Raw genomic sequence first — 13,666 nt, 5'->3', positions numbered from 1 at the left:
AGTACCCTCAACAACTCAAGCTTCTTGACTGTATATAACAGACTGTAGGCACACCGCATAAAACTGATCAGTCTTGGGCCTACTTTTTTGTAGTAGGGGTAGTACTGAATATTCAAATTTACATGGTTTATTTTTAAAACTTTTAGGCCCAGTTGCAGAAACACTGATCAAAATATGATTGGCGATCAAGGAGGGTTTGATTGGCCATCAGTTCTATTTCTGTTGCAGAAAGAACAATCAGTATTTGATCGGAGATCAGTCTTCCGTCAGATTTGATCAACAGATTTTCGCTGGTTAAGTGACTGATCACTGATCAAGTATATGTTGTTCTGTTCATTGTGCATACTGTAATTTATATAACAATTAGTTACAGCGTAATAATATTGTTTTCGACGTAGTAATGGATTCTTCTGATGAAGAAATTTTCGAACAATATGAAGAAATATTATTAAGAAGACGGCATTTCCGCGACAGACATGAATTGTTTTTTATGTATAATGAGAGAGAATTTGAACAGAGATTTAGGTTAAGTAAGGATTCGTGTGTTTTTTTACTTTCGAAAATTGAAGCAAATATATGCAGACAGACAAATAGAAACTTACCACTTTCTCCTATGAACCAACTTCTAATAACGCTGCGATTTTATGCTGTCGGAACTTTTCAAGCGGTCTTGGGTGATCTTGTTGGGGTCCACAAATCAACTATTTGCCGAGTAGTAAGGGATGTTACACATGAAATTGCTTTGCTTTCGCAGGATTTCATAAAGCCTCCAACCTCAGACAGGGAACGACTTGAAATCCAGAGAGAATTTTCAGCCATGTCAGGATTTCCAAGAGTCATTGGATGTATAGATTGCACTCACATCCCCATCCAATCACCTGGTGGAAATGACGCTGAACTTTATCGCAATAGAAAAGGTTTCTTTTCTGTGAATGTACAGGCAATATGTACACCATCATTGAAATTCTGGAATGTTGTAGCCCGTTGGCAGGGTTCTACACATGACAGCACAATATTTTTAATGAGTAGGTTACGAGCTCAATTCGTAAACAGAGAGATGGGAAATGGAATTCTTTTGGGTGATGGAGGCTATGCATGTTCAAATTTCTTGTTGACTCCCCTAGCAAACCCCACGACAGAAGCAGAGGAGTTGTATAATTCAACACATATATACAATCGAAACTGTATAGAGCGAGCATTTGGCGTGGTAAAAAGAAGGTTTCCATGCTTATCGTTGGGTCTCCGTTTCAAGTTGGGAAGGCAACGATCAACAACACTAGAATGCATTGTTGCATGTTTTGCCATCCACAATTTATTGTTGGAGAGAGGAGAAAATAATCCCCCACCTCCTGATGAAGATCTCATTGCAAGATTCTACCCACAAGCTGATGAGGGTGAAGCACCTATGGGAAGAAGGAGAAATGGAGGGAACACAGTCAGAACTACACTAATAAATACACACTTTACAACACTGGCAGAAAGGTGAGCAAAATACTCGTAATTAATTAGTTCTTTTATTTTTGATGCAAACCTTATTTATTTATTTTCTTTGGCTAGAATTGCCCTTTTAATCTCTAACTCTACTTGGGCCACTTGTAGATTAGTTTTTAAAATTTCCATTTCCATTTCATGTTTTTCGATCAGAAGTCGACACCTTAATTCATTAAAATCAGTTTTACTGGGCGTATAGTCTTCCAGCCTGCTTCTTTGTGATCTTGATCTGGGCCTAATTATTCCACTCCTGCTTCCTGTCAGTGGGTTTATTGGTGTAATTTCTGATGACAGATGACGACCTGCTGACAATGAATCTTGTTGATTTGCAGAAGACGGGGACGGCGGAATAGATGAGGCCTCATCTCCATATTTGTCCCCAGTGACATCATGACCAGAAGTTGAATGCAAACGAGCAGGGTGCACTATAGACACAGCTCCATCAAATAAAGTTTCATGGCTATCCTGTAAAACAAGATGAAGTATTCAATATAAATACACAAACTGGAAAGTTATTTGTTTTGTGTTTGAACTGAATGGCACTATTTAGCCGAAAAATTTGCTTAATTTTTTTTGTTAATGTATTGTTGTTTGCTGTGAGCTGGTTTCTTATAAAATAGGGTTATAAGACTGTAAATAAATTAAAGGCAAAATGAAGTTCATCTACTCCAATTATATTTCCATTTCACCACCTCAATCGATATTTTTATATTCTGAGTGATGGGATGATGATGGATAATGTAGATGGATATTTTTTACTTTTTTTAGGCCTACCCAAATTATGTCAAACTAAGGTTATATATTCTTACCTCCAGTATATTGCAATCCTGTTCTGTTACTTGAAAAACTTGGTACTGGCCATCACTGTCACAAGGATTATTCACAGGTGCAAAATGGGAATTCAGCCTGGATATTAGTCTTTCGCCATCTGCATCTAGCTTCCTTTTAAAAGTTCCTCCACCAGTTTTGTAGAGCTCTGCCTGGAAAAAACAAAGATTCAATGTAGGTCAAGAAACTAGTTAGAAGAAAATAATTATGAATTTAAATCTCCCTCTATATTTTTGAGACGTAATAATATTTATGGAATGCCACAAAAACGTAACTGTCCATTAATAAATCTAGAAATAGGTAAAAATTATACGTCACAGCTTAGGCCTACCTTATCGTCAGCTGCAAGTTTCTTGGTTCTCCTTTTGTAGTTTTCATATGCAATCTTTAATTGCTGGGGTGTTCTTGCGACCTCATATGTAGCTTCATTAAATTCTGAAGCAATTTTCTTCCAGGCCTCCTCTTTCTGCTTCACCCAAACACTATCTGTCTTCTTATTTTCAATGATATGCATAAAGCTCTCTATGATGTTCAATAAGAGGGCTCTATCATTGTCAGAAAAATTGGGCCCCCTTACGTTTTTTGTTTGCTTCATAGTCTATACAAATACAATCCGCTGTTTCCCTTCTACAAAAACAACAAAACAGCAAAGCATTCACTTGTTTTCCTATTCACCGCCTACTAGATGCATACGTTTCGCGACTGTAAAAGAGCTTCAAATTGGCTGTGGTTGCTAAATAGCGATGTTGTCAAATGTTTTTCTTTCTCAAATCAACAATTAGTAAATTGAGACAAGTTGATTGGAGATTTACGTTTGTGCAACCCAATGAACAATCAAATAAATCAGACATCAACTGATCGGCGATCAGGGACTGATTTGATTTGCGTTTCTGCAACCGGGCCTTAGTATTCATTATCAACCTATGGAACATATTATCATAGGCATCATCAAAGATTCCTGGAGCACTTCGAATTATTACCTCTACTTTAAATCTCAATATTTTAATTTAATGTACATTTTCTTATGTCTGTATGTATGTATGTATGTATGTATGTATTGTAATTACATGTACTGTATCTGATTAATGTTTTGTGTATGACTCAAAATGTTCAGTTTAATAGTGTTTTTCTACCATTTTTCGAAATTCTTATGTCATTTACTATTTTTCTAAACACATAAATGTTTGTTTTATAGAATTAAGGATCCTTATTGTCTACCAATGTTATTGATCTCATGTTTTTTAAATAAAAGTTGCATGATCTGCAAATAATTTATTGATCTGTGCTTATAGTTATATGCGAAATCGGCTGTTTTTACTTAAGCAACAATCTCGTCAATGTTCACAATCTTTAAAATAACTGTTGTCGTTTTGTTTTTATATTTTAAAAGTGTTTATTTCACTTGGCAGACATTCTGTGTGCAATGAAACTGTGTATAATGGCATGCTGTAAATTAGGTTTACGTAATATTCTATAATTATAACGTATTCGAATGTTGAGTTGTATACAGTATATCAATAATTCATCAAAAGTGCTAACAAACAACTGGCGATCGATATCCATAACCCCCACTGTTGTTTAGTAAACGGCCTTCTAAAACCGTCGGACTCCTTTGCCGCACCTTGTATGAAGAGGTTGAATAAATAGTTAAAAGGAAGGAAGCTACGCTAGTTTAAATTTGTTCAAAGAATGAAAACAAAAACAATTCCCAAACTATCACTAAACTACCAATCTACTGGAAGACGAGATATTGGAGGAAAAATAGCATTGGATCGAAAAAATTTGAGGACGAAACAGACTGATGATCTCAATGCCTGTTGTTGATGATAATGATGAAGGCAATTATAATAATAATAATTATTATTATTATTATTATTATTATTATTATTATTATTATTATTATTATTATTGAGAACATGAAACCAGAGGCTAATACAAGGAACACAAAGTAAAATATTAAAATATACTGCACGGATTTATAACCGAAATTTGTAGAAGCTCGTTCGTATTTAAACAACAGTAGAGAAAGAATGGGACATCAGAAATTGCATTTTAGGCGTAAAAGTGTCAGAAATAAGAAAATCAATCGAAAAATTATAAAATATAAATCTTTTTTCAATTTGAAAAAACAAGAAATCTTCGCAACTGCGAAGATGACGTGTGCGTCATATAGGCCTACCAATGAAGAAGAAGAAGGAGAAAAAGAAAAATATTTACTCAAATATAATAAACGAATTGTAACAACGGAAAAATAAGTTATTATTATTTGTGTCACTAAGTTACATAGTCACGTCATCCAAAATAATCGACAGATCTATTGACGTACTAGAATGTACGTTATCAAGACAACCGCAAAGTTATCAATGAATAAGAAGTGGATTTACGTGCACATACATCTAAGATCATACCTTTATCTAACCTACGGCCTGTATAAAAATGAGTTAGTGAAAACTAAGAGTATCTTATTCACTTTCGAGGAAGACAAGTGGCAGCAGTGAAGATGAAGACGTCTCTCATCCTGTCGTTGGCTCTGTGGACTGCACTCTTGAGTAACTAGTGCAAGAAGTATAAACAGTAATATTCTAAATTCATTAGCTGAGGAGTATCAACCACTTGAAGATACATATTCTTCTTATAAATCGTTTGTGGGGTTGTTTTCACCACGTGGTGGGCCAAAGAAAGGACAAGCTCTTGTCAATTTAGATGGAGCTGTGATCACGAACATTACCGTCACTCAACACTGGAGAAATGGTAACGGAACTATAGACATCACAGCAGGTGGGGTAGGCTTCGACTACGTAGAGTACTATTTCGACATATCAGAAGACGGCTACGTATATTTTGAAACGAAGATTTACTCCACAGATGATGTTCAGCAACCAAACTTCCAGAACACTCAGCAACACGATAAAATGAAACACATTTTAACAAAATTCAACAGAGAACAGTTTGCAATGGGAGGTGAAATTATGGAATTCACTGCACTTGGGCTATATTCTCCAAAAACCAACTCGAGAAATGAATTTTACTACTTCACCTTCGATAAAGTGGTGAGTTCCTGTTTTGGAGAATCCTTCTGGCACAGCGGTGAAGGTAATACAGAAGTAACAGGAGGTATATCTGAGAGTTATCTGGGATTTACAACTTATATTCCATCCCAAGTCTCTGGCACTTACATATACGATTGTTATTACGTCGAAGAAAAATCTAAAATATTACCGAAGAAAAGAAGTCTTATACCTCAGGCACATGTTGATGTGGGGAACAGCGGCTTTGACTTTGCTCAAGTATATTCGTCAATCTCATTTCAGTATTTAGTCACGGTTTCGGTTTATGAGAACTACACCATTGTGGACTACAATTACAATTTAGACATGAAGAACGGAACAGGAACAATGACCGTGGGTCAAGGCGGTGTGGGTTACTATTTCATAGGATTCGTCTTCAGTATTGTTCCCAATTCATATGGAAGCTACACATTCAACCTTACATTGAAGCCGAATGAGGTAAGAGTTCACGAGATTTCTTGCTTTCTCTTAAGCCTAGGTTAGTTTTATAAGTTGTAAATCGACATTGACCGAAGAAGTCCACGCCTGTGGAGTAATGGTCAGCGCGTCTGGCCGCGAAACCAGGTGGCCCGGGTTCGATTCCCGGTCGGGACAAGTTACCTGGTTGAGGTTTTTTCCGGGGTTTTCCCGCAACCCAATATGAGCAAATGCTGGGTAACTTTCGGTGCCGGACCGCGGATTCATTTCACCGGCATTATCACCTTCATCTCATTCAGACGCTAAATAACCGAAGATGTTGATAAAGCGTCGTAAAATAACATACTTGATCAAAGAAATAATTTAAAATGACCTGAAATATTATTAAAAATAAACGAATTGAAGTATTACTTTTGAAATAAATTGCCAGAAATTTTTAATGTTTCTTTTGTTATCTTTCCGAACATCTTAGTATTTTCCAAAAGACACAAAGTAGGATTGCATGAATTTTTAGGCATTCACAGTGAAGGTGATCAGGATTAGGCTTTTGAGTTTTCCAGGACACGGTGGAATACCCAAAAGCCTAATTCTGAAAGTAGAGTTGTGATTGGAATAAAAATATTTTGTGCTTACAGTTGAAAATATTGTAAGTTTACTGGATGATACAAGTTCGGGGAACACTCATATTGTATTCTGTTTTACAATACGTTACAGATAAGGTACACGTGGGGAAAGAAGCTGGGAGTAATATTCTTGTCAATGTGTTCTTATATTCGACAAAAAAATAACTTGAATATAATGTGATTGTTGTCCGAACTTGTATCATTAAATGAACTAACAATATTATAATGTTGTGGTACTGATCTCTATTGACAATTTTTGTTTAATTTTTGCAGACTGTCAGTGTTGAGAACAGAGAATGATTCACACTTAGGAAATATCGTCTTCAGAGAATCTCCTACGCCAAAATGATACGATGCCTTATAACGGAGTAATACAATTCATATTGTAATTTAAGAGCAATATGTTTTAATAAATAAAATTTATACATGTATGAGTATTTAGAATTTGAATTATTGTACTTATACGTCTATCTTTCATGCCTTTACCATCACCTCTTCTATGTGTATTTATTTTGAAACACTTTTTTTATTTCCTCCATTTGGAAGCTCTCTATACATGTGATTGATTGCATATATTTACAGAACGAAAAAGAAAAAAAGATTAAAAGAGTTAAATGTTCGAAATTCAAATATATTGACTGAGCAAATCCCGACTGTAACAATAATATTGTTTCGACGTAAGTAACATTTTTCGTCGTAGTTAAAAGATATAGAAACAAATCACTTGATGTTTTTTTTTTCATTCTCCGTTTTAAAGATATTTGAAACAGATTTATAGAGGAGGCAGTGTTAGGCCTAATATCTTGCTTAAAAGTTGAATACCTTTTTTTCTCAGATATTGGTCGTAGGGTTCTTTAAGATAGATCATATATTCTATTTAAGCTTGGTAGCGGTATTAATGACTGATTGTGTATAGAGTTTAACAAAGTTGTCAAAGTGAATTAATCTTTTACAATTTAACGATTATGATATAGGCCTACTATAGCAATTATATTTTAGCATACAGACTTCACGGCATTTATCGCTTTGAATATATGATATTAAAACTTGAAATCGTTGTCAGTGATACAGAAGTTCAGGCAGATAATTCTAAAGGCGTAAATTGGTAACAAAACTCGAGTCTTCTTCTCTTGGAATGGAATGGAATTGAATTGAATGAAATGAAGGTGATAATGCCGGTGAATGAGTTCGGGGTCCAGCATGAAAGTTACCCGACATTTGCTCATATTCGGTCTAGGGAAAACCCCGAAAAAAAATCTCAACCACGTAAGTTGCCCCTAGCGGAGTTCGAACCCGGGTCACCTGATTTCGCCACTTGAATAGTTCTGAATGACGGGTAGAGCAACGGTAGATTGATATTTGGTGATGGAGTGAAGCGGAATTTTTTCCATTGCTGGTAATAAAATATAAAATATAATTTCACAACTTTTCAATTCCATGCTGATCAGCCACACAGACAGCTGTATGTAACGATCCCTACGAGTAGACTTCCATCTCACCTGATGAAGATTGAACTAGTCTACGAAACATCGTGGAATTATAGTTTATATTTTATCAAGATCACTGGAAAAAGTCCATTCCACACCATCATCGAACTTGAATAGTGGTGTATGTTTTCACAATATTGATGAGTGTATATTTCAGTGTGCAGAAATAAAGTTTAATATTATTGTCCCCTGGAAGCTAAGTTGGCAGTGTCCTGGATTACGATGACTGCGGAGCCAGGTTCGAATTCCGGCTATAGCTGAGTCGTATTTGTGGTGTTCAAAACCGAAGTTTCTGAAGGCTGATCGAGGGGTTTTCCCATTTCTCTGTTCCATTTTACCGCTACTTCCTATTTCAATATGCACTATCATCCTTACAATAGCATTACCCAAAACAATGTTGGCGAGAGTTCTCATTGGTGTACAAATGTCGTCAGTCTGAGTTGGTGTAGTGTGCTATCGAGACTGAGGAAAATTGCACTACAATAGGGCGCCATCGGAACCTTAAAGTCGCGCAAGCTGGATCGACAGATGGCAGCACATAACTGAGTCACAATATATACAGAAGACTTGTTAATGCTAGTGCTATTGATGGACATAAACAACATGTTCCCATCACAGATGCTATTAGGTCTCGCGAGCAGGGATTACCGACGACAGGAATGGGAACGAAACAATGCGATAAGGAAGAGCGGGCGACAGGAAAGGTCACGAGATAACTTGAATGATATTCAAGAGTACCGTCGGAAGAGAAACGTTATCGATAGAATCAGTCTTGCATTGTGATGGTTACATTATGGTTTTAGTTTCAGTTCCACTGCATGTGAATATGTGTCTTGCTTCAAGTGCGTTTATTTTATTATGTAGTGATGGAGCGTTCCCCTCGCAGAGTATCATTATTTTATTCGTAAACATAATGTCGCGCGTTTAATTCGCTTCGAATTTTTCTCTTGCAACGCTCTTCATTTTCACAGGCAATGTCCCCATCTGTTCATCTTCTTGGAAGAGGCAGTACTTCCACCGTCCCGCACCTCTCGCTCCCTCAGCGTGCCTACATACACACGTTAAAACAGACAGTAACACCACCACTGTTTTTCGGTAGTCGTTTCTTGCGCGAGCTATACAATACGTCATGAAGTTAGCCAATCGCAATGTTCTGATGTTGATATAAAAAAATCGTTGGACCATGCATTTGCTCCCCATTTGAAAAGTACGAGTACGTATCATACCTGCAATTGCAAAGTAATCCGGCTGATGATCCGGAATATCACTTGCCTACTGCCGGCCGGGTAGCTCAGTTGGTAGAGCAGCTGGCTACGGACCGGAAGGTCCGGGGTTCGATCCCAGGTGGTAACAGGATTTTTTCTCGTTACCAAACTTTCAGAACGGCCCCGATGTTCACTCAGCCTCCTATAAAATTGAGTACCGGGTCTTTCCCGGGAGTAAAAGGCGGTCAGAGCGTGGTGCCGACCACACCATCTCATTCTAATGCTGAGGTCATGGCTGGGCTCTACCTCCATGCCCCCCAAGTGCCTTCATGGCATGTTACGGGGATACCTTTACCTTTACTTGCCTACTGCCCTACTCAAAGATATTAGTTTATCAGTTCTCAAGAACTCCATAAAGATAATTGATCGACATTTGTATTTTAATATCTTTATTTGGAATCACTATTGTAATCTCTGATTGTAAAAAATTGTAATAATTCGGTAGACTATCATTTGTACTCAGCACTGTAACCAGTCGTTGTAACTAAAGTTAGTATTCTTTTATTTTTATACTGATGTAGGTAACCTACATCTATAGACAGTTGTTACAATAAAATAAACTGCCACACTTACATATACAATATCTTACAGTTGGAACATTCAGTTGAAATATGAATACATTTATTTTATTTAAAAAATTGTTTGTTGTTAAACTACAATATAGATTTGACTATTCAATCACAAAATATCGCTTCTTCTTAGTTAGGAGATTCCTCGGTGGCTCAAGTCCTCAGTCTCTGCCCTCATTTTCGAGGGGCTGTAAAATCAAATGATAATTATTAATACTATTATTTGATATTAGTAACGCAAATTACAGCTGTCGTTAAATACGTGGAAATGTAATATTATTTCACGTCAATCCATAAACAACCACTTTTAAATTTTAATATTGTTTTAATTTATCACAACCGAAATTAAACGAAATGGCGTCCTCAGTTTCATACCATATTCATTATGAATCTCATATAACTTATATTGATAAATTCTTAGCGATAATTCAATATTAGTGTCTTCCTTTTCGTAATAATTTTAGGCATCTTGAATGTGTAATGAATATGTGCTTTGATTATATATTCGTAGCTTCAAGAAAATTAACATTGATAACTCAAACATATTTTATGCAAATCTAGTCTTTCAGGTAAAGCTCCCTGCAAAGCAGATTTGAATAATTTCAAGGGAAAAAATTGTTCCGGGGCCGGGTATCGGTCCGGAGACCTCTGGTTGAACGTACCAGCGCTCTACCAACTGAGCTACCCGGGAACTCCACCCGACACCGTCTCAACTTTTCCCTTTATATCCACACAACTCGCGTGGGCTGACGAAACGCCAGAGACCCACATCGAGTGCACAAAATCTCTGTGTGACTTGGATTTGGGTCTCTGGTGTTTCGTCAGCCCACGCGAGTTGTGTGGATATAAAGGGAAAAGTTGAGACGGTGTCGGGTGGAGTTCCCGGGTAGCTCAGTTGGTAGAGCGCTGGTACGTTCAACCAGAAGTCCCGGGATCGATACCCGGCCCCGGAACAATTTTTCCCTTGAAATTATTCAAACATATTTGTTTCTAAACTGTGGACGTATTGTATTAGTAATCGCCTCATGTATGTAGGCAAATACATAGAAATTAGGCCCTAACTTGAGAATTTCGATTATTTCTACCGTTTGCATAGCACCTCTGTACCATTAATAAAATATCTAGTTGTCACCAAAAATCCTCTCCATAATGTTCGAGATATGAAATAAAAATTTCTAACTTAATAGCGAAAGTAATTAAGCCGAAGATGTATGTATGTATGTATGTGCGAATCTACACATAACACAGGTCTGCGATGATATTGCGGCAGGAAATATTTTGTCATAGTTATCAAATCGAATTCCTTGATTTCTAAAATATTACTAGTTTTTGTGTAGCACGTACAGATTATACACAATTTTATTCTGTATTGAATGCAAAACTAAGAGTTCGCCGCTATGCATCCGACTTGTGGAAAGGTGTATTGAATTGTGTAAACATGTCAAATCATTTGACATCCTCTTTTAGACCACTGTCTATCTCTGTTTTCAGTTGTCATGTTTTTAAATTGAGGATAAGTTCTTCCCGCAATCCTATCTCACATCCGTTTCTGGTAGTCGGGTTCCTATATCTTAAGCAATAAAGATATTGCAGAGAATGAACCTATCTCTCCTATTTTCAGTACAACTTAAATCTCTTGGAAGTGGCTCTGTTTTAATTATGCAATGTGTTGTGAAAAGGTATTGGCTGGGTCACTGGCTGAGAAGAAACTGTCTACTGAAGGCTGCACTGTAAGCAATAAAATTGTGAACGGGAGAATAATTCGGGGCAGAACAAGATATCAGATGATAGAGGACATTAAGGTACATGGATCATATGCGGAGATTAAGAGGAAGGCAGAAAATAGGAAAAATTAGAGAATCCTGAGTTTGCAGTGAAAGATCTGCTCTTGGGCAGGAAAATATGAATGAATGAACGAATGAATGGATGAATGAATGAATGAATGAGTGAATGAATGAATGAATGGATGGATGGATGAAAGAATGAATGAACGAATGAATGGGTGAATGAATGGATGAATGGATGAAAGAATGGATGGATGGATGAAAGAATGAATGAATGAACGAATGAATGGATGAATGAATGAGTGAATGAATGAATGAATGGATGGATGGATGGATGAAAGAATGAATGAATGAATGAATGAACGAATGAATGGGTGAATGAATGGATGAAAGAATGAATGAATGAACGAATGAATGGGTGAATGAATGGATGAATGGATGAAAGAATGGATGGATCGATGAAAGAATGAACGAATGAATGGGTGAATGAATGGATGAATGGATGAAAGAATGGATGGATGGATGAAAGAATGAATGAATGAATGATTGAACGAATGAATGAGTGAATGAATGAATGGATGGATGGATGAAAGAATGAATGGGTTATGAATGGATGAATGAATGAATGAATGAATAAACCTAGAATTAAGTGAAATCGTTAAAATTAGAGCCTTCTCCTCCTTCATTAATTCAATATTAAATACAAATACGAATCCGCCTTGTGCTGATATGTGTTACAGATACTGAAGGAGGAAAGAAAGTTTGAAGAGTGTATGATTTCATACTGGCATCAATATATAGAGTATCGTATAATCTTACCTCAGTTTCATACAGTGTGACGTTGTACTTGTAGCTCCCAAATGCGTAGGGATCCTTATGAAATCCGAACTCCATAAATATATTGCCTACTCCACCCTGATCCACCGTAATGGTACCTGTTCCATTCTTCCACTCAGGACCTCCTTTATAGTCTAGTATGATCATGTTACCAAATGCAACAATTGTTAATTCATCTACAGGAGTAATTGATGAATACACCTGACACAAGACAAACTCGATGCTTCTTTGTCCATATGGATGGACGTTAACATGCCTGTAATTCGTCAGACTGGTTTTCTTTGATGATACTGGATATTGTCCCTCCACGAAGTAACAAGTGTAACTGTTGTAGCCTGTGACTTGGGCCGGGATATGAGAAGTAAATTGCAGATAATTATCAGATATTCCTCCTGTGATATCTGTAGTACCTTCACCATTGTACCACATGGATTGTCCTATACAATGCATCACAGTTTTATTGAAACTGAAGGAGTATGTCTCCGTCCTTGAGTTGTTGTTTGATGAATATTCTCCGTATGCTATAAATCTGATTATTTCCTGTGGATTCACAAACATTTCTTCCTTAAATTTTGTTGAAATGTACATGTTATCATGTTCTTGAGATTTCGACTGACCAAACCTCATAATATCTTCTGTGGAATAAATTTTTGTTTCAAAATACAGTTGAGCATCTGCAGCAATATCGTAGTCAAATATAACATAATCATAACCTATGCCACCAGCTTTGATGTCCAGAGTTCCGTTTCCAGTTAACCAGTCTGTCGTTGTGGTGATATTCGTTATCAGAGTCCCATCTAAATTCACTCGAGCTTCTCCTTTTTTTGACCCCCCAATCGGCATGAATGCTCCAACAAATATTTTTGAGAAAGGATATGTATCGCCAAGTGGTCGATTGTCTATAGGTGTTGTATTTTGAACGATGTTGGTTGGATGACCACTGCTGTCACTGACGAATACAGCCCACAGAGCTAACGACATGATGAGAAATACCTTCATCTTCAGTGCTTCAACTTCTGTTACTTGATGGCGAATGAAATGCCGTAGCTAATCAGTAAGCCGTTTTATATGAAATGTGGGTGATGCCAAGCACTTATCTCAAGTGTTTATTCTCCGTAATCTATTTCTTATTGACTCTTAACTTCATCAATTAGGACCTTGACAGAGTAAGCTGGTGTAGCTTTATATATTTTTTTTTCTTTCACTCCGGCTCTCTCAGTTTACGTCCCAGTAATTTGCAATTACGTATATAATATTTTGTTATTCTGACGCTATTAAGTGTTTATTTTATTATTTT

At 36.7% G+C, this 13,666-nt stretch overlaps 4 protein-coding genes and 1 long non-coding RNA gene across 6 annotated transcripts in view; 3 read left to right on the top strand and 2 right to left on the bottom strand.

Moving 5' to 3' along the window:
• LOC138699819 (protein Wnt-5b-like) overlaps positions 1-13,666 on the top strand; it is a 2,020,855-nt gene that overhangs the window by 1,723,066 nt on the left and 284,123 nt on the right. The gene's annotated exons all lie outside the window — the stretch shown is intronic.
• On the top strand, positions 147-2,148 carry LOC138699809 (uncharacterized). Its single transcript, XR_011332081.1, has 2 exons — positions 147-1,482; positions 1,824-2,148. It is a non-coding gene; the product is annotated as an uncharacterized lncRNA (long non-coding RNA).
• Positions 1,537-3,013, bottom strand: LOC138699808 (myb/SANT-like DNA-binding domain-containing protein 3). Its single transcript, XM_069825979.1, has 3 exons — positions 2,651-3,013; positions 2,301-2,471; positions 1,537-1,956 (listed from the first exon to the last, which is right to left on the bottom strand). Exons 1-3 carry the CDS (start codon positions 2,912-2,914, stop codon positions 1,537-1,539), a joined length of 855 nt encoding a protein of 284 aa, XP_069682080.1. The 5' UTR covers positions 2,915-3,013.
• Positions 4,880-6,860, top strand: LOC138699807 (uncharacterized). The gene is made up of 2 exons (XM_069825978.1): positions 4,880-5,825; positions 6,701-6,860. Exons 1-2 carry the CDS (start codon positions 5,232-5,234, stop codon positions 6,725-6,727), a joined length of 621 nt encoding a protein of 206 aa, XP_069682079.1. The 5' UTR covers positions 4,880-5,231; the 3' UTR covers positions 6,728-6,860.
• Positions 9,690-13,394, bottom strand: LOC138700499 (uncharacterized). Its single transcript, XM_069827102.1, has 2 exons — positions 12,352-13,394; positions 9,690-9,936 (listed from the first exon to the last, which is right to left on the bottom strand). The coding sequence occupies exons 1-2, from the start codon at positions 13,366-13,368 to the stop codon at positions 9,910-9,912; spliced, it is 1,044 nt and encodes a 347-aa protein (XP_069683203.1). The 5' UTR covers positions 13,369-13,394; the 3' UTR covers positions 9,690-9,909.

This window comes from Periplaneta americana, chromosome 5 (assembly GCF_040183065.1).
Source record: "Periplaneta americana isolate PAMFEO1 chromosome 5, P.americana_PAMFEO1_priV1, whole genome shotgun sequence".
In the NCBI taxonomy this organism is placed as follows: Eukaryota; Metazoa; Arthropoda; class Insecta; order Blattodea; family Blattidae; genus Periplaneta; species Periplaneta americana.
Note: the sequence above shows the minus strand (reverse complement) of the source record. Positions and strands in the feature narration are given on the sequence as shown.